At 35.1% G+C, this 21,668-nt stretch overlaps 1 protein-coding gene across 1 annotated transcript in view; it reads left to right on the forward strand.

Moving 5' to 3' along the window:
• The window catches only part of ITFG1 (integrin alpha FG-GAP repeat containing 1), a 237,279-nt gene that overhangs the window by 165,709 nt on the left and 49,902 nt on the right, over window positions 1-21,668 (forward strand). The window contains exons 11-12 of the mRNA XM_021094239.1: window positions 2,859-3,009; window positions 4,543-4,651. Coding sequence (XP_020949898.1) covers window positions 2,859-3,009; window positions 4,543-4,651 — 260 coding nt within the window. The remainder of the gene's footprint in view (window positions 1-2,858; window positions 3,010-4,542; window positions 4,652-21,668) is intronic.

The following is a 21,668-nucleotide window of genomic DNA, read 5'->3' on the forward strand; positions in this document are numbered from 1 at the left end:
ATCATCCTCCTTTTCTAATGAACTATTTAATGCTATAAATTTCCCTATAAACATTGCTTTAATGGCATACTACAAATCTTGATATGCTGTGTCTATTTTCAGTTACTTCAGAGTACTTCGTATTTTCTCTTTCGATTTCTTCTTTTACTCATAAATTATTTAATGGTGTTTAATTTCCAAATATTTGGAGTTTTTTCAGATATCTTTTATTGATTTCTTTTTTCCTTTTTGTCCCCAGCTTTATGAAATGTAATTGACATATAATAACATTGTGTGAGTTTGTGTACAGTATTATTTGATATATGTATATAATGCAAAATGTTTGCAAAATGTTACTTACTAAGTTTAGTTACTTTTTGTCTCACATAATCGCCCTTTTTTTATTCTTGTTATTATGGTTTAGAACATTAAAGCTCTACTGTCATTGCAGCTTTGAAGTATACAATACAGTATTGTTAACTATATCACCATGCTGTGTTTTAGCTAAGTGAGACTATACAGTATTTGTCTTTCTGTGTCTGATTTACTTCACTTAGCCTCATATCCTCCGTGTTCATCCACGTTGTCACAAATAGCAGGATTTTCTTCTTTTTTAAGTCTTAATAATTATTTTTAATATAGTGCATATCTATAATATATATGCATATCATAGTGCATAAGAAAAATATTGATGTAAATAAGTATATAAGTATTGTTAACCTTTTAGTGAAAGAAACTATAAATTTTAGAAACAAAAAACTGGGGTGAAATGTTTGCAACACATCAGAGTAATAACAGCACATATAATAATAATAGCAGATATTGAAAGTGTGCTGTTTGTTCTACGCACTGGGCACTATATTAAACCATTTACCATGTGTCTTCTCCTTATGTCAGCCACTTAGGTGATATACTATTTTTACCCCTGTTTTACACATAGGGATATGAAAATAACACGTAGGGTCTAAAATTAGAGATCTAAAAATCAATAGTTTCAAAACTTTAAGTGCCAATTCTCAGAATAAATATGAGTAGCTAATAAATGTAAAAATAATACTCAGCTTCTCTCATAATCAGAAAAATGAGGTAATTTTTAAGCTACCCAGTTGGCAAAAATAAGAAGCAGTGTTACTAATATTCACAGGTTATGAAGAAGGATATACCCATACACTACTTGAAGTATATTTTTTAAGAAGGTCATGTAGCTTTACCTACTGACACATATCCATTGACCACATGGCCTCATTTGGAAATTCTTATTCAATTCCCAAGGAAAAATAATGTGTGTATGTGTGGGTGTGTGACAGGAAACAATTGAAGAAAACTTGATTATCAGTAGCAAGTGTTAAAATGAATTATGTCTTAGCCCTATAATAGAGAAACTGTTGAAAAGAATGAGTATGTGGGGAATCAGGCAATTTGATGGGCTGCTGCTGGGGGTATAAATTGGTACAACTTCTGTGGGGGGAATTTTCAAAATAGAATCAGTTATTAGACAGGAGACAAAGGAGAAATTATTATTCCTTCTAGTGAAAGAACACTGTTGTATGTCAGGTCTTGATCAAAACCATCTCAAAGCTTTTCATGTAAATGTTATAATCTGAGAGTTCAAACTATTTGTGTTAGAATTTTTTATATAGAAAAGTAATTTTGAAGCCAACCATATATTTAGTAGATAAAGCAAATTGAATGTTTGTACATTTCCTTATACACTAAAAAATTTACTTTTCTTATAATAGAAGTTTTTCTTTTCCAAATTGCCCAGGCCAACAGTAATATCCAAAGTAATATTTTCATATGGAAAAAAATCTGCCTTTATACTTTTATTTAAAATAATTATTAGAGAAGATTGAACAGTAATAAAACTAAAGTCTTTTAGCTTATTATTTTCAATGTAACATAGAGGGAAGAGAAGGAATGTGTATATTAGAAAATACCTCTAAATAGGAGCCATTACATAAAATCATATTATTTACAAAAGTTACTTCTCTATCAAAAGAAAATATTTTTACCTGGCAAGGTGTTGCCACTATATAAATGAGAGTGATGATGATATAAAAACTTATACTAAGATCTAACTGATGACAGTAATTGTTCTAAGTACTTTTGCTCTCAGTATTTCATTTCATTTTTATAACAATCCTATGATATAAGTACTCTTATTACTCAGTTGACAAATAAGAATCTGAGCCTTCAAGAGGTTAAGTAACTTAAGGTCACATAACTGCTAAATGACAGAGCCAGAATTCAAATCCAGGTAATCTGGTTCCAAAATCTAAACTCATAAATATTTTGCCAGTAGAGAAGGATTGAAGAGGGGGGACTTCATAACGTTGCAAACTACAGTGCTTCTTTTATCTGAGAGGTGCTCAGCAATACCTACCCTGTTGCCTTTCTTGGAACCTGAAATTCTATCACTGTAGATTCACTGCTTTGGGTTTGTTTACAAGACTGGGGATGTCAGTGATCTCCCCTTTTAAAGCAAATATTCACCTGAGCAGTTACATACATTGAAAGGGATGTTGACAGAGTCCAGGAACTCAGTAATGAAACACAGAGTCAATGGCTGTGGAGCAGCAAGGGAGGACGGAGGGATGGACTTGGAAACCACAAAAGAGGAGAGAGAGACCAACAACCAGTTAGCCTCAGAGGAATTTTGCGTAAGGCTTAAAAAGGATAGCCAACAATTTAAGTTCTCTGTGACAAAGAACAATAGTTAATAAGATGAAGGGGGTTTTTTTCATATGTATATATATTTTTTTTTTAATTTTCGTATATATACCATTTATCATCTCTTTGATTCTAGGAAATACAGCACACTTGATGCTACTCAGAATTGACATGTTATTTTACCTAAATGCCTTTCCTTTGTCTCACAGCAATCAGCAGGCCTTTTTACTGGAGAATGTCCCTTGTAATAATGCAAGCTGTGAGGGAGCACATCGCATGTTTAAGGTTTACTGGGAGCTGATGGACTTAAACCAAATCAGAGATGCCGTGGTCGCTACCTTCTTTGACATTTACGAAGATGTGAGTTTAGAGCTCTCCTGTGCGTTTGGAATCTAATTGCCATCACCTCCTCTCACTTTTACTTCACCCTATTTTGACTAGAAAATGTAGATGAGATAATGAAAGCAAATGAGTTAATTAAAGAAAGCCCCTTTTAATGTTAAATGACAGAGGGAACAAATGTATTGACACCACTGGCTGATCAGTACAGTGAAATATGAAAATGCCTCTATCTCATTTTATGCTTGCTTAGATTAAACCACTAGAGAATCATGCTCATGGCAATCGTGCATGTGCCCAAGTAGAGAACAGCCAACAGGTAACAGACCTGCACAAGATCACAGAAGAATGAATTCTCATGTGCTCTCTTTTTAACCATGTGAAAAAAGAGATGGCATCTATTGCCATGGATTCTTGCGTTTGTCTTCAGTTGTCAGGTGACCTGGGAAAGGCACTCAGGGCCCTGGTTTTCTCCTTTCTAATGTCAAAAGCCAGTTCATCACTGAGAAAAATAATGAATTCTGATAAAAATGTGTTAAATTCCAGAGTTAATACATCACAGTGACGTTTATATACAACCCTGACTCTTGATTGGTTTTGTTTTGTTTTAAGAAGCTGATTCTCAATTATACGAATTATCTAGGCCCTTGTTTTCTTCTCTCTGCTACCAAATCTTGTGTTATTTCAGTTATTAGCAGTTTCCAAGCATAAAAATAATTGGTAAAAATATCACAAGAAAGAAAATCAAGAGAATTAACTACAAATCAATTTTTAATTTATGTACATAAATCATAAATGAAATTTTAAATTGTGTTTAAATCTGGGAAATAAATTAGTTATCAAAGAATTAAATAGTTCATATTCGTAACATGAAAGAGGTTTATATAAAGTGATACAAGTCACCAGAAACTCCCTCTGGAAAGACAGAGCATGATTAAATCAATTTATAAAAAAAAAGTTACAATTAGCCAACATATGAAAAGATATTAAATGATCAACCTCATTAAGAGTCAGCAGAGTGGAAATTTAAATGAGCACATCTTTTTTACCCCCAATAAATTAGCAAAGCTTCCCACTTTTTTAGAAAAAAAAAATAAGAGTCCTCTCATGTGGCACAGTGAGTTAAGGATCCAGCATTGTCACTGCACCTCAGGTCACTTCTATGGCATAGTTTCAGTCCTGGGCCTGGGAATTTCCTTATGCTGCAGGCACAGCCAAAAAAAAAAACAAAATTAAAATAATGGGAGCCAGGGCAGAGTGGAAACAATTTGACAGTCCATATCATAGGCCTTTAAAACACACTCAAATAAGACCGGAAAGAAACATAACAAAATATTAACAGTTATCTTCAGAGTTTAAAATTGTAGTTGTTTCACATTTTATTTATATTTTACTGTTCAAGGTTTTATATTTGTAATAGTATTTTTATTTTAAACATCAAGTTATATAATTAAGATTTATATTTAGATGATATATGTGTCACACATTTTCATCATTTTTTTTTCAGTCAATCCAGTAGTTTGTTCTGACTGTTTCTGTGTATGTTTTTTCCAGGGAATCTTAGATATTATAGTACTAAGTGAAGGATATACAAAGAATGATTTTGCCATCCATACACTAAAAAATAACTTTGAAGCAGATGCTTATTTTGTTAAAGTCATTGGTAAGTATTTATTTTATGTTTTCTTCTTAAGTATTAATTTTGTATTCTCTCTGTCAACACACATTTTCCAAAGAGTCAGGACATGTTCCCATGTAACCTGTGTACAAATCTCCAATGCAGAAGGTCGCCTTCAATAGGACACTACCACCCTGTTCAAATTTTGCCAACTGGCCTGGCAGTGACTTTTTTCCTTCTGGTCCAGGCCTCTGTCCAGGAATACCAATGTCACATCTTGTTCAATCTGTAACTGTTCCTCTTCTTGTCCTTATCAGTTTCAAAGAATACACACCTTACATTCTGTAGACTAACCCTGTTTCCTCACTACCCAGCTTTGCAGAAACTCCACTACATGCAATTTAGTAGAGCTGATCCTTTGCCCTTCTCAGTGCATCATATCAGGAAGCACGTGATGTTGACCTGTCCCACCACCACGGTGTTGACCTTGATCATGGTCATGTTGATGATTACCAGGTTTCTCCACCTGAAATTCACTCTTTCCCCCTTTGCATTTGATTAGTATTTTGTGGAGAGGTATTCTGATATTACTTTAATATACTTCTCTGTATCCTATTTCTACCTACTAGCCATAGAATCCATTGACAACTCCTACCAGAATCAACCTTCTATATGAAAGCTGTCAAAGAGTGATTCTCTTTTTCCAGCACTCCTGCATTTATTGGTTGGCATTTTCCTCTAAGAAAGATCTTTTGCTTATTTCTTATGTATATATCAGTATATATTCATTTATCAGCATAGGTCTATATATTTATATTTTATTCAATAAATAATACATTTCCTTTAAATGCTTCCCAGTAGGAGCAATAGGAGCTCCTTCAGGGCTGACTCCCTTTATCTTTTTGACATGTGCTCTGGCAAAACAAGATATTCCAGATTCATCTTTTACCTCCCTTGCCCTAAGTCTAGAATCTGACCTCTTTCTTCAAGGAGCTCTGTCTGGTTCCTTTTAGTGGAGGATGGTATTTATTTATTTATTTATTTATTTTTATTATAGTTAATTTACACTGTTCTGTCAATTTCTGCTATATAGCAAAGTGACCCAGTTATACATATATTACAGGCTTTTTCTCATATTATCCTCCATTGTGTGGTGGATATAGTTCCCTGTGTTATACAGTAGGATCTCATTGCATATCCATTCTAAATGTAATAGTTTGCTTTTACTAACCCCAAACTCCCAGGCCATCCCACTCCCTTCCCCTTCGCCACAGCAACCATAGATCTGTTCTCTATGTCTTTGAGTCTGTTTCTGTTCTGTTGATAGGCTCCTCTCTGCCATATTGTAGATTCTGCATATAAGTGGATAGAGGATGGTATTTAAAAACCCAGTGCTAGGTGCTCATTGTGCTGGTTGCTACTAGGCTATTGTTTCTTCCAGGTTCTCTGAATGGACAGAGCTAAAAAATACAGATATTACATCTCACACACAACACAACACACAAATATACACATCTGTTAAGTATTTTTACATATATTATGTAACAATTAATTTATACCATTACGTCCATTTCTCATCCAACACAACATTTCTAGGGTTCATTCTTTTTTTTTTTTTTTTTTTTTCTTTCTTTTCTAGGGCCACACCCATGGCATATGGAAGTTCCCAGGCTAGGGGTCTAATCAGAACTGTAGCTGCCGGCCTGTGCCACAGCCACAACAACACAGGATCCAAGCCTCATCTGCAACTGCACCACAGCTCACAGGAAAGCTGGATCCTTAACCCGGTGGATGAGGCAAGGGATCAAACCTGCATCCTCATGGATACAAGTTGGGTTTGTTACCACTCAGCCACAATGGGAACTCCCTCTAGGGTTCTTTCTAATCTTTTCTGTTTGTGAACATCTTCTCTAGCTCCCATTTTTCTCAGTAAACTGTTCACTGTTACCTGTTCCCAACCATGCCAGCCATCCATCTCCTCCACTTGACATCCATGTTCACCTCAGAGATCCTGTACATGTTCTGTTAAGTGTGTGCCTAAGTATTTTATTTTCTTTGAAGTGATTATAAATATTACTGTGGTTTTAAGTTTAGTTTCCACTTGTTTGTTTTTAGTGTATAGAAATGCACTTGGGGAGTTCCCATTGTGGCGCAGTGGTTAACGAATCCGACTAGGAACCATGAAGTTGCAGGTTCGATCCCTGGCCTTCCTCAATGGGTTAAGGATCTGGCATTGCCGCAAGCTGTGGTGTAGGTTGCAGACGCGGCTCAGATCCCAGCGTTGCTGTGGCCCTGGCGTAGGCCAGCGGCTACAGCTCCAATTAGACCCGTAGCCTGGGAACCTCCATATGCCCTGGGAGTGGCCCTAGAAAAGGCAAAAAGACCAAAAAGAAAAAGGAAAAAGAAATGCACTTGATTTTTGTGTGTCGATCATGTGTACTGCAGCTTTGCTTATTGCCTATTAGTTCTAGAGGGCGGTTTTAGATTCCAAGAAATTTTCTACCAAGAAAATCATGTCATCTGCAAAGAAGGACAGTTTTATTTCTTCCTTTCCAATCCATGGCTTTCTTTTCCTGTCTAGAATTTCCATTACTATGTTGAATAAGATTGTTGATTGAGAATGGACACGCTTGCCTTGTTTCTGATTTTAAGGGAAAAGCATTCCATCTTTCACCATTAAAAATGATATTAACTATAGATTTCTGAAGATGCTGTGTGTTGTATTAAGAAAATTTCCCCTATTTCTAGTTTGGTGAGAGTTTTATCATGAAGTAGTGTTGAAAGGTAACTGTTTCTGTGTTACTGTCATTATAGTTGACATCAAGAGAGCCAAGTCAGTTCATTTGTAAATGAAATGTCACATGTATTTCATATAAATATTTGTTACAGTTTTCAAATGGTCATAAATACCTGAACACAGAAAAGCAGCAGAATAACGAATTGAGTGCTGAGAGATTTACTGCAAGAAGTGAAAATGACAGAAAGTTTAATTTTCTTTTCTAACCAGCAAATTCACTCTGATTTTAATGAACTAAGAGTAACTCCCCTTCGTCTTTTCTACTGTAGCCACAGAATCTTGGTATTATGAGTAGAACTGTTTCTGGACTTTTTATCCATATGACTGTCTCCTCTTCTTTGCAGTTTAGAAGAGGGTATTATTGGCTATTTTAAAGCTAAAAAGTTTTTAATATTCTGTGTATTGGGTATGCTGTTAGCTTACTTAGTTTGAAGTATTTTTTCCCCTCAGTGGTTTTCCTTCACCTTTAAACTTCTAGATAAGACAACAAATTCTCAAAACTTTTGCTAATCCTAAATGTATATGTATTAGAATAACCTGATTCGGTTAATTTAATTGAAACAAAGGGCTGTTGGAGTAAGAGTTTGGAATTCAATCCTGTACAGATGAAGAACTAAGTCCAGTGCAGCCATTTTGGCTGCTGAGGGCTTTGGTTGCCAAGGGAAGACACAGCCGAAACAGATACCTCAAAACATCTATTCTGTGCCCTCAGGTCACTAGAGCCACCCTCCTGTGTGTGACAGCACACACGTAGTCTCCATTTATTTAGCTCCTCCTCTTCTCCTCTCTCATCCATTCCAGGTGATTTGAAAAGCACTCTGAAATCTAGATCTATTTATTTAGGTCATTTGCTTAACATCTTTCTCTCCTTGCAGTTCGAGGGTAGTGTCTGTGTCCTGTTTGTCGTCAATTTCTCACTACCTAACACAGGGCCTGGTGGATAGGAGGCGTTTGGGAAATTTATGGTAAACAAATGGCTTTGTAAGGCACAGATTGGCTCTCTTAATTTAAAAATATTCCCTGTAATACCCAGGGCAACACTTAATGCCTCTGACTCCATTTTCTGCCTCTAGAAAGCATTCTACCAAAATATGAAATACCAATTCAAAGAAATATTCTCATCTTTACCCATTTTCTGATATTTAGGGACGTAGCTAGTCAATAGTTTGTTTCTTAAAAAGAGAAGATTGAGCCTTAGTGAATGAGTTACCTTGCCCTGGCTTAACATCTCAAGACTACCCATCTTTTCAGATTCTCCTCAGGCCTTCCTTGGTATTTATTCATTTACACTTTTTTGAAATTACAGAAAAAGACCAGGAAATCTTAGAGATGGGAAGGCCCTCAAAAGGCATCTTACTAAAGTCTGACCTTAATGCAACATCTTAGCCAATTTCCATGGAGTAAATTTCAACCATCCATAAAACATTTAATTCTTTTATGAGTCGAAGTAGTTGCTAATAAACTTATTCTGGAGGTTCCTGCTATGGCATACTGGTTAAAAATCCAATTCCATGGCTTGGATTACTACAGAGGCACAGGTTTGATCCCGGCCTGGTGCCATGGGTTAAAGGATCTATTGTTGCTGTAGCTGTGGCATAGGTCTCAGCTGTGGCTCCGATTCAATCCCTGGCCCAGGAACTTCCATATGCCACAGGTGTGGCCATTTAAAAAAAAAAAAAAAAAAAAAGAACATTCTGTATCAAGTCAAAATGTGTGTATTTAATTCTATTCATTGATCCTGATATCTGTTACATAGTAGGCTTTTGATAAGTATCTATTGAACAAAAAAAATTAGTCTTAATGATATTACTGCAGTTTTTATCCTTATAAGCAGAACATAACTATTTTATATACTAACAGGATATCTATAAACACATTATAGTCCTGCTCAGGTAAAAGTAAGCATCTTTGAAGAATTAAATAATGATGTAACGGGAGTTCCCATTGTGGCTCAGCAGGTTAAGGACCTGTGTTGTCTCTGTGAGGATGCAAGTTCAATCCCTGGCCTCACTCAGTGGGTTAAGGATCCGGCATTACCATAAGCTGTAGCGTTGGTCACAGGTGCAGCTCGGATCCAGTGTTGCCATGGCTGTAGCACAGGCCTCAGCTGCAGCTCCAATTCAACCCCTAGCCCAGAACTTCTATATGCCACAGGCGCAGCCATTTAAAAAAACAGAAACAGCAAAGATACAACAAACTCCTTGAAAATGAAATGGCATGTCTGATATTTTTCTCTAATCCAGGAAAGTAGGAAATGGAGTGTAGATGAAGCAAGTTTAGCCACATGTTGTTGACTGTTGAAGTTGTGTGAGATATGAGTGGGGTTCCTAATACTATTCTTTCTAATTTTATGTTTGTAATTTTTCGTGTAAAATGTTTTAAAAACCTAAGAGTCTCTCAAGAGTCTGTAGCCTGTAACTTCCCACTCTCAGTCAAGGGTCTGATGCCATCATAGTAACAGTATCCTGGGGAAAGTTTTCTTCACATATCTTCAAGCTCAGACCCAGAGATAGCCAATTGTGTGAAGGAGGTTTTAGTTTTAGAAAACAAAATAACTTTACATTTAAGGATATTAACATGGATATAAATAAAATACTTGACAGAAAGTTCATGGGAAATGAGATGGCAATTTGGTGCAATCATTAGTAAAACAAAAAAATATAAACTTCTAGTTGTCCTAAGATGCTCTTCCACTCTTTCCTTTAATTATTAGTTGTTTTTCTTAAGTCAGACTGTTACTGGTAAATAATTACCCTTTCAAAGCTATCTACAATGTCCAGAGTTAACTGCAAAATAATTGTTCCTCTGATGTTCAAACCAGCCTATGTTAAATGTCACTATTTCTCAGTTAAGGAAATTTGGATACTTAAGCTTTTATGTGTGGCTGGGGAAGGGTAAAAGGATCCTTTTGCCTATTCATCCACTGATTTTCGTACAATACCACAGATCCACAGAATGCTCTTCAGACAGTACTTTGTGCATAGCAGAATTGAGGGGGTTCCCTAGCTCCCCTGAATCAGAACTAGCTCCTAGCTCTCACTTTGTTTTCTTTTATTCCTGTCAGCTACCTTTAGAGGTTCTGCATTCTGATGCTGCCAGTACTTAACTCAAATTTCTAACCAAGGTGACAAGTATTTCCTTGGATTTTTTAAAACTGTAACCATATATGCACCTTTCACCTCCCAAATAAGATGAGACCTTTGGAAAGCTTTTATTCCCTTGCCTTCTTCCCAGTTTTGTTGAAATAATATGGAAGTTCATAGCTGGATAATTAATTTGGCTTTGCATTTTGTGCCTTCTATTTTTCAAGTCTTTTAACAGACAACCAACCATGTTATCAGTGATTAAACATAAGTTTTAATAGCTTTATTGCTGCCACATATTTACCTTTCTTCCTTCTAATTCCTGTTTCTTTTGATGGAATGCTTCCTAAAGTTATTTTCTGAAAGTTGCATATGTTATATTTTCTGAGTACTGGTATGTCTTAAAATGGTTTTAAAATATATTTCATTAAGCATATGATTTTTTAATTTGAAAAAAAATTATGAATGTAAGGTAGGTAATCAAAAATAGACAAAAATAAGTTTTCCATATAATGTCTAAAATAATATCTAAATGACAAGATGGTTGGGATGGGGTCTTTATTTCACATGTGATATTTAATTATGATATTTGCTTTGTATTCATGTGTCTTAAAGAAACAAAAACTAAAGACATTTTCAGAGAATGAATGTGAGTGGTCACCCATAATCCTGGCAAGGATTTTTCATTTTAAATGCTACTAAAACCATTATACAGTATCACCTTTATAGCTTCGACTTTTGTTCTACTCATCCTTCTCCCATCCTGCACATTAGTTTGGTATTACAGTATTTATGCATAATTATTGCAATTTTTTGTTTTGGCATTTGTGAAAAGTAGTTAACATAAACTGAATCACAAAGCTAGAAGCCAAGGTTTTTATACTTTAAACATCTTTAAGAATACATGATTTAGCATGAAATCATTTCAAAGAAAATGTCATTTCAAAGAAAGCTAGTAAACTGCACATCCCATTAGTCATGTTTTAAACTAATTCAATCTAATAACCAATAATTCGCATAGCTCATTAAGTATTTTAATTGCAATTTTTCATTTAACCCTGTGAATGGGCTGTCATTTTTTATTTCATTAATCTCTTTTAAACAACTTTGGTTTTTGAAGTCTAGAAGTATTAGAAATTACTTTTTAGAACATTTTATTTAAAAGGGCATTATAAAATGCTATAATAAATCTATATAGACTTTTATAATGATTACAAATACTAATAATAAAAGTTTACGAAATGGTTAAAAATTCTTAAAATTCTAAAAATTAAGACTGGGGATCAGCCAAGTTCAACTAGTTAGTAGAAAAACATTTACTGACCCTCGAAATGAGAAACAGAGAGATACTTAAAAACCAAACAAAAACAGTTCTTACCCTCAAAAACTCATAGCAGCAAAAAAAAAAAAAAAAAAAAAAAAAAACAAACAAACAAAAAAACCCACAATAGTAAGAAGGCTGAAAATGTATACAAGTATCTGTCCTGTTAAATTTCCCCTTTCTTTTTTCTTTCTTTCTTTCTTTTTTTTTTTTTTTTTTTTTTTTTCTTTTTACGGCTACATGTGCTGCATATGGAAGTTCCTGGGCTAGGGGTGGAATCAAAGCTGTAGTTGCCAGCCTGCACCACTGCCACAACAACATCTACACCACAGCAGAGCCACATCTGCCACCTACACCACAGCTTGCGGCAATGCCAGATCCTTAACCCACTGAGTGAGGCCAGGGATTCAACCTGCATTCTCGTGGATACTAGTTGGATTCTTAACCCTCTGAGCCACAGCAGGAACTCCAAATCTCCCTTTTCCATAATGGGCTTTTTATGTGTTTTAGCACACCTTCTCAATTGTTCTCATAGTCGCTTAAGAAAAATGTTTTATTTCACTTATAGCCATCTGCTTTTATACAAAAATGTAACCATCCCCCTTCTAAGAAGTGAGCTTTTGCTGTAATAATAAATTCTGCCTTAGAGCATTTAGTAGTGAGGGTTGTTTTTGTTTTTTCTTAACTAAAGCACAAAGGATAGAATTTTTATTTTGATGTCACTGAGGAAATTACATTGTTGCTCTGATTTAATAGACTACTGGTACTTTTTATTTGTTCATAAGCCTGACATTATGGAGTCTTAAAATTGTGATTTCAGAGTGACATTTGTAAAATCACATTTCTTTTTTATTTTGCAAGAGAATTTTAAAGCATTATTCCTTTTTTATTTGTAAATTTCTGATTTGGTTTTTTGTTTTGTTTTCTTATTACAAAAATAAGGCAGCCAACATTTGGGAAGTCTGGAAAAGTATTTTTTTAAAGCTGTGCTGTTTGCCACTTGCTAGACACAGCTTTTATGAACACAGCATTCTCTACTTACTTCTGCTGGTTCCTAACAAAAGAAGCTGCGGCACTGAAAGCTGATACTTTTTAAGTCCCAGAATCTAGAATTGTAGAATCTATAATTTACTTTTAAATACAACAAGGGTAGCTAATATTTATTTATCATGTGCCAGGTCCTCTGCCAAGTGTTGGCATGGATTGTCTCATACAGTAGTACCCACATATGATAATTTTTAAGTGAAAGTATGTGATAAGTATAACTTTTAAAAAGAGTATAATCTTGCATAGTATCAAGGAGAAAGAGAAAGCAGAAAAATTAGCTTACAAAATAATATGTTGTACTCCTGGCTCTGCTCTTCATTTCTGACTTTAATGAGCATGTATCATTCATGATTCAGCCTCATTCATATAGAATGTACCTATTCAAGGCTCTCATTCTAGAAGATAATATTCTCATGTGTGAGCAAACTTACAAAAAGAGCCCTTTACAACCAGATCACTTCCCTCGGTGCCAGGTCAAAGTTTTAAGCACCTGAAACTACCTAATAGCAAGATAGATCCCAGTTTGGAATCATAAGATTTGGAAGTGTTGGTAAACCTTAAAAAATTGTTTTATCTAACAACATTATTTTAAATTATTTGTTTAACCACATTATTTCCAACTGTATAACAAGAGAAAGGTGAAGTGATTTTCCCAGGCTTATACTTTGCATTGGCTCACACAAGAGATGGTGCTACTTAATGGAATAGCCTATACTGTATGAATAAGATGCCTGAAAAAAGCTGAAAGAAGAAGGGTTTTTATCCAGTCTTGGTATCAGGTAGTCACTTTGGGATTTATTTTGGTGAGCACTAAAGACTTTAATATGATTAATGTGATATAAACAGAAACTGACAATGGCAACAAAAATCCTGTTAATAACAGAAGATGAACTACTAACACATATATAAAAATGTATGCTATATTGTGTTTCTTTGTAGCATTTAATACAATCCTTCCTTTCTTTTTGAAAAAGTCACATCTAATTTTAATGTTTAAATTGTACTATGAACCTTTACTGAAATATGAGGAGAGACATGAGAATAAAAATTTTCCTTATATAACCTATACATTTGAAAAAACAATGCTTTTCTGACTTTTTTAATTTTGTTAATTCGAAGGGAAGAAGACAGAGGTATGTATGTGAGTGGGTGTGTCCCTTTTTTTCTCACAGAAAAAGTAAAGGGTCAGTCACCGAGGGCGCCAAAGCTAAAAGTAAAATTTCTCTCTTCTATAGTATCCCTTAACAAAAGCAGTGTAATTCCTGGAAGTAGCTAAAGACATTTTTTTCTGCCTTATCTCAAACATACATAGCTGATACAGCCCAGAAACCATGGAGTGTGAGTCTGCCTTTCCTACTCAAGTAGCATGTGGACGTCACTGGGGAAAAAGATCAGGTTGTCCTGTGGGTGAAACAATAATTTCAGAAAGAACATGTGAACCTTTATTTGGGAGTTCTGAATTCCTAATTCAACAATATTATCAATCAGAATATTAATTAAGCTCAAGGATTATTATTATTCCTTCTCAAATTTGTAGCTGCAAAATCCAAGGAAATGTATATTCTATTTGTATTATGTAGACAACTCTTTTTTATAAGACATATATGTGTACAGACACACCACAGAAATACTGCAGGTTTGGTTCCAGGCCACTGCATTAAGTGAGTAGCACAATAACGTGAGTCCCACAGATTTTTTTGGTTTCCCAGTGCATATTATGTTTACATTATGCTTTAGTCTATGAAGTGTGCGATACCATTATGTCTTTTAATAATGTAATTACAATTAAAGATACTATATTGCTAAAAAAAAAAAAGTTAACCATCATCTGAGCCTTCAGCAAGTCATAGTAGTAACATCAAAGATCACTGATCACAGGTCACATAACAAATAGAATAATAATGAAAAAGCTTAAATTACTTTGAGAAGTACCAAAATGTGACACAGAGACGCAGGTGAGCAAATGCTGGTAGAGAAATGAGGCTTTCTTGACACATGGTTGCCACAAACCTTCAATTTGTAAAAATAATACAGTATCTCAGAAGTGTAATAACGTAAAGCACAATAAAATGAAATATACCTTTATATATGATATGTACATATGTGTGATCTTAAAAATTTGACCCTATTATATGCTATAATGTGAAACTTAAATGTTTAACAGAGGAAGTCTTATAAAAAATAAAAATAGATACACAAACCCAATTTTTACCTTGCTATATACAAAATGAGACTATTATGTAATTTTGAGTAAATACTCTTGACTCTGCTGAACAAGACACAGACATTTTATCTTGTACAGAAAATAAAATAATCCAATGGTTCATTGATTTCCCATCTTCTCTAAAAGTAGGATAATGTGTTTTTTAAATGAGTTATTGTCTAGTGGCTGCATGGTCTTTCAAAAAGTACCATTCCCTTTTCAACCTAGAGTAATATACTGGCCCAGGCTTCAGTTTCCTCTTCTGGAAGAAAAAAAAAAAAAAAGGTAGGGATGGATTAGACTTAGTTTACAGCTTTGCTCTGAGGATTAAGGAAGAGCACATATAAAAGCAAATTCATGTTCAGAGTTTGGCGCTTACCAGAACTTCCATGAATGTTTGCTAAAAAGATGATAACCCTTCTGGAAGATAATTTCACTATACATGCCAAACCTTTAAGATTAAATCCAGAAATAATTATATTCCTATGAAATTATCAGAGATGTGCCAGAGATTTGTGTAAATGCACTGTGTTTTGGAAATAGATCTGTTTCTTACTACTTATAGTCACCATATCCAGTGTATTCTCTCATACAGCACATTATTGTCTTGGCTTTGGACTGCTACTCAGTTTTTCTCAGTGAAGATCTATCTGCCCATTTATGTAGCAGGCATTTATTGCTATCAGCAGGAATCCATCTACTTGAAAGAGGAAGATGGATGTAAGAAAGCTGAAGGACAGTGAAAAGAATTTTATACTAGAATGCTGAATGGAATTATATGTGCTATAAGATTACTAAGGTCAAAGAAGGTGTCTGTGAAGATGATAGGTGAAAACCTAGATCCTGAAAGATGGTTAAGATTTGGAAAGACCAAAATGAACAATGGCATGTATAACATTCCAGAAGGGGGAGGCCATGACCACAGTAATAATGAGCAGATAGTAAGAAACTAGCTAGGTACTATGTTGAAGACTAATAAGAGAATATTGATAGTATCCCTTGATAAATGGGCATCTGTGGCAAAGAGATGGTTTTTTCAGTGACCTGATAATGGCACATACTTACTGTCAGGATTCCCCAGAGAAACAGAACCAATAGAATATAGAAAGAGAGACAGAAAGAGAGAGAGAAGGAGGGAGGGTGATTGTCTATGAGGAATTGGTTTATGCAGTTGTGGAAGCTTCCAAGTCCAAAGTCTATAGAGCCAGTGTCCCAGTTTGGGTCAAAAGGCTGGTAGGCAATCAACTTACTTAAATTTTTAAAAATAAATAAAAAATTTAAGTATACATTTATATAATATATAATAAATATAATATATATTTATTAATATATGTGTGTTCATGCCAGCAGGCAGCTAGAACCAGGCAGCTCTAACATCCCGGTTTGTCAGACAAGAAAAACCAGTGTTCTAGTTTACAGGCCATCAGGCAGGAGCATTCTTACTCAGGAGGTCAACCTTTTGTTCTCGTCAGAACTTTATTGGCTGGTTGGATGAGGCCCAAGCGCGTTATGAAGAGCAATCTGTTTTATCCAATTCAATGTTAATCTCATCCAGAAACTCCCTCATGGAAACAACCTAGAATAATGTTTGACCAAATATCTGGGCACCTCATGGCCCAGTCAAGTTGACACCTAAAATTAACCATCACACTTCCTCTTTAAAGTCTGCATCAAAGAGAGTCTGTGATCAAATGTGTAGATTAAGAAGTGGAATTTTGGGAGTTCCCGTCGTGGCGCAGTGGTTAACGAATCCGACTAGGAACCATGAGGTTGCGGGTTCGGTCCCGGCGCTTGCTCAGTGGGTTAAGGATGTGGCATTGCCGTGAGCTGTGGTGTAGGTTGCAGACACGGCTCAGATCCCACGTTGCTGTGGCTCTGGCGTAGGCCGGTGGCTACAGCTCCGATTCAACCCCTAGCCTGGGAACCTCCATATGCCGCGGGAGCTGCCCAAGAAATAGCAACAACAACAACAACAAAAAGACAAAAGACAAAAAAAAAAAAAAAAGATAAAACATTTCTAGTGCCCCGAAAGGGTCCCTCACATTCCTCGCCAAGCCAGTACTCCATGCAGAAGTATAGCCACTGTCTGCTCTCTATCACCATAGATTAGATTTTCCTTTTCTGTCACATAAATGCAGTCATACAGTACACACTCTTTGTGTCTGGCTTCTTTTGTTCAGATTATGTCCACGGAATTCATGCAGCATTTGGAAATAGAATTGTACTGTACATATTTGCCTGCATCTTATTTTTTTACCTTAACAAGAGAGTATCGACATCCTTTTAAGTCAGCAATTGCAGGTCTCTCTCATTCTTGAGTAGCTCCGTGTCATTCCATAGTACTGTAGATGTTCCATAATTTCTTTAACATTTTCTCTCTCAGTGGATACATAGGTAGTTTGCAATATTTCTTAGACGTGAAATTGATGAGTTGAGGGTCTGCTCACCGAATTACCTTACCCAAAAGTCATAGACTCTTATGTTCCCATCAATATAACACTGTCCAATTTACCGCATATTCATTTGAGAGCCCTAAATTTTTGTTTTACTAATAAATTTGTTTTTAAAATAAGTAATGCATGCAGATGGTGAAAAAATACACAAGAATGTAATGGTGAAAAGTAAATTCCACTTTCACCCGTTTCTCAGTGGTCCAATCCTCTCCCCAGAAGTAACCTCTTTTTTTGTGTCTGTCCAAGGCAGTTTATATATATACAAGCACATGTTTCTATGCTTGTACTTAAATGGTAGTTCTAGACTTCACTTTCTCTGCTTAATATATCTTAGAGATTATGCTATAAGAACATAATCTAGAGCTACTTCATTATTGTAATTGTTGAATAGTACCAAGTAGTATGAATACAGCATAATTTACTGTTTCCTTATTGATAGCTGTTAGGTTATTTTCAATCTTGTGTTGTTAGTACAAATAATGCCATAGTGAATGTCCTGTTGGATAAATTCCTAAAAATAGAATTGCTAAAAAATAATAGCAAATGTGCATTTTTAAGATAAGCACTATTGAAATATAGCTTACATACATCAGTGTCTTGACATGTATGTATATGCATACATATAAATACATGCAGATCAAGAAAAACATGATACCAGCAACCAGAAACTTCCTCATGCCCCCCTTTTTCACTCCTAACCCAGTTTCCTACAGGAAACTCATTTAATTTCCAGCACCTTAGATTAATTTTGCCGGGTTTTAAACTTTGTTTTTTATTTTCATAGCTGTCCCTTCGTAGGAATCATGAGTTTACACTTCCACTTACAGTATAGGAGAATGCACATTTCCTCACACCTTCACCAACCCAATGGATTATTAAACTGTCTGAGTTTTGCCAGTTACAAAGTAAAAAGTATTGTCACTTATTTTCCATTTTTCTTATACTGAGTAAAAACATTCAGCATCTTTCCATATGTTCAAAAGCCATTTTTATTTTTCATTTCTATGAAAGGTCCTTGTCCTTTTTCATTTTCGTATTGATTTGTAAATGGCACCATGGTATATATTAGGAAATTAATGCTTTGTGATATGTTATAAATATTCTTCATAGTTTGTCATTTATCTTTGATTTTATTGTTTTTCCTACAGACTTTTTTTTATTGGTTTTTTAGTTTTTGCCTTTCTGCTAGGTATAAAGTTGATTTTTTTTTCTAACTAGTGAGATTGTTTTTATTCATGGTGTTTTGACTATTTGTACTTTCTCTTCTGGATATTATTGCTTCTTAATACCCATTGTTGTTATTGAATTATTATCTAACTCATATCTAGAAGCTCTTTGTATTTTAGCAGTATATCTCTTTGTAATGTACTTTTTAAAGTTCACAGCCCATTGTCATTAGTTTTTTTTTAATTTATGGTATTTTTTAATTTTATAACAGCTTTATTGAGATAGGATTTACATGCCATACCATGCGCCTGTTTGAAGTATATGATTCAATGGCTTTTAGCATGCTTATGGAATTGTGCCACCATCAGCACAGTCAATTGTAGAATATTTTCATCACCACAAAAGAAACCCTGTACCCTTTTGCTGCCACCCTCAATCCCCCATCTCCAGCCCTAGGCAACCACTAATTTCTGTATCCATAAATTTGTCTATCCTGGATATTTTATATAAATGGGATCACATACGGAAATTGTCACAACATTGTAAATCAACAAGACTTTAATTTTTTTAAAGTATGAAAAAATAAATAAATGGAATCATAATATATGGTCTTTTGTAACTGACTTATTTCACTTAACGTAATGTTTTCAAGATCCATCTATGTTGTAGCATTCATTGTCATATATCTCTATGTGAATATACTGCATTTTGTTTATTTATTAGTTGATGGACATTGGCTGGTTTCCACCTTTTGGTTGGAATATGAATAATATGAGTATAAATAATACTGTTGTGAACATTTATGTATAAGTTTTTGTGTGGACATACATTGTAATTCCTCTTAATATATACCTAAGAATGGAATTGCTGGGTTAAATGGGAATTATTTATCTTTTTAAGGAATTGACAGGCTGTTTAAAAAGCACCATTTTTCCAACCAGAAATGTATAAGGGGTCCAGTTTCTCCACATCTTCATCCACATTTATCTGACTTTGATTATACTAATCCTAATGGGTGTGAGATGGTATCTCTTTGCGGATTTCTTTTGTTTTTTTTTTTTTTACCATCTTAACCACTTTTGTGTTTGTGATTTAAAAAAAAGTAATGTAAAATTACCTTAAACTTTTTTTTTTTTTTTGCTTTTTTTTTTAGGGCCACACGTGTGGCATATGAAAGTTCCCAGGTTAGGGTCAAATCAGAGCTGCAGCTGCCAGCTACACACAGGCACAGCAACACAGGATCTGAGCCTCATCTGCGACCTACACCATAGCTCACAGCAATGCTAGATACTTAACCCACTGAGTGAGGCCAGGGCTTGAACCCGCATCCTTATGGATACTGGACAGATTTGTTACTACTAAACCACAGTGGGAACTTCTGTCTTAACCATTTTTAAGTGTACTGTTCAGTAGTGTTAAATGTATTCACATTGTTGTGAAACAGATCTCCAGAACTGTTTAATCTTGCAAATCTGAAACTCTGGACCCATTTACAGCTGCCCATTTTACCTTCCCCTAAGCCCCTGATAACCACTATTCTACTTTGTTTATCTGAATGTGAAACTTTATTTTTAAATTTTTTTTAAATTTTTTGTCTTTTTAGGGCCACACCCACAGCTTATGGAAGTTCCCAGTCTAGGGATCAAAATGGAGCTGCAGCTGCCAACCTATGCCACAGCTCATGGCAATGCCATGAGCTTAACCCACTGAGGGAGGACAGGGATCGAACCCACATCCACATGGATACTAGTTGGGCTCGTTACTGCTGAGCCACAATGGGAACTCCGAATGTGACAACTTTAGATACCTCATATAAGTAGAATCATATAGTATTTGTCTTTTTATGACTGTCTTACTTAGCATGATGTCCTCAAGTTCATCATGTTGTAGCATGTGACAGGATTTCTTCTCTGCTTAAAGCTGTGTGAGAGTCCATTGTGAGTACACACCACATTTCATCTATCCCTTCATCTGCTGGTGGACATTCATTTGGGTTGCTTCCAACCCAAATTTCTTGGATATTATGAATAGTGTGCATTTCGTTGTGGTTTTGGTTTGCATTTCCCTGATTGCAAATGATGTTGAGCATCTTTTCATGAGCTTTTTGTACCACTGTATTGTCTTTGGAGAAATGCCTATTTAGATCTTTTGCCCATATTTTAATTGGGTTTTCTTTTTATTATTGAAGTATAAGAGCTCTTTATATTAGTTGTGTCTTTGCCAAATGTAAATTGTATGTTATGAATCAAAGTCTAACTTTATTTTCTTCCAATTAGCCAATTATCCAGCGCCACTTATTGAATAGTCCATCTCGTCCCTCCTTCATTGAGGAAAAAATGTTGGGCTAGGCCCTGAGAAAACAAAGATAAAATTATGCTGAGCTTACATACTGGTATAAAGATAGACTTGTGAGTAAATAATGTACTATTCAGCAAAATAGTGTTTTAATGGAAGTTTAGGAAAAGCATTTGGGGATAAGTGAAGAAGTACCAATGTCTGCCTGGAGTTTGAGGGAAGAAGAACAAAGGAGAGGGAGAAGTAAGGTCATGGAGTTTTGAGAATAATGTGATAACTAGGCACTGTGCTGACTTAATAAGAGAAACTTACACGTCGAAAACTGTTTTGTGAATATCAAACGTTTATTTCACTGTTTCCTCAAGTCATATTTAATGTAAAGATACCATAGTAAACCAACAGGTATCTTCTTTTATGATGAAAGGTCATATTCATTTCTTGATGCCTTTGTACTTTATATACCCTGCCTAAGTGTAATATTTCTGTTGGAATGGTCGTCATTTCACATTTGCGGAATGTAAATAAGGAACCATTTTCTTGTGCATATTTTTGAACTAACCAAAAATCATGATTATTATTGATATGATTCATCCTTATTGGAGTTCCCGTCTTGGCGCAGTGGTTAACGAATCCGACTAGGAACCATGAGGTTGCGGGTTCAATCCCTGCCCTTGCTCAGTGGGTTAACAATCCGGC

Source organism: Sus scrofa, chromosome 6 (genome assembly GCF_000003025.6).
Source record: "Sus scrofa isolate TJ Tabasco breed Duroc chromosome 6, Sscrofa11.1, whole genome shotgun sequence".
Taxonomy (NCBI): domain Eukaryota; kingdom Metazoa; phylum Chordata; class Mammalia; order Artiodactyla; family Suidae; genus Sus; species Sus scrofa.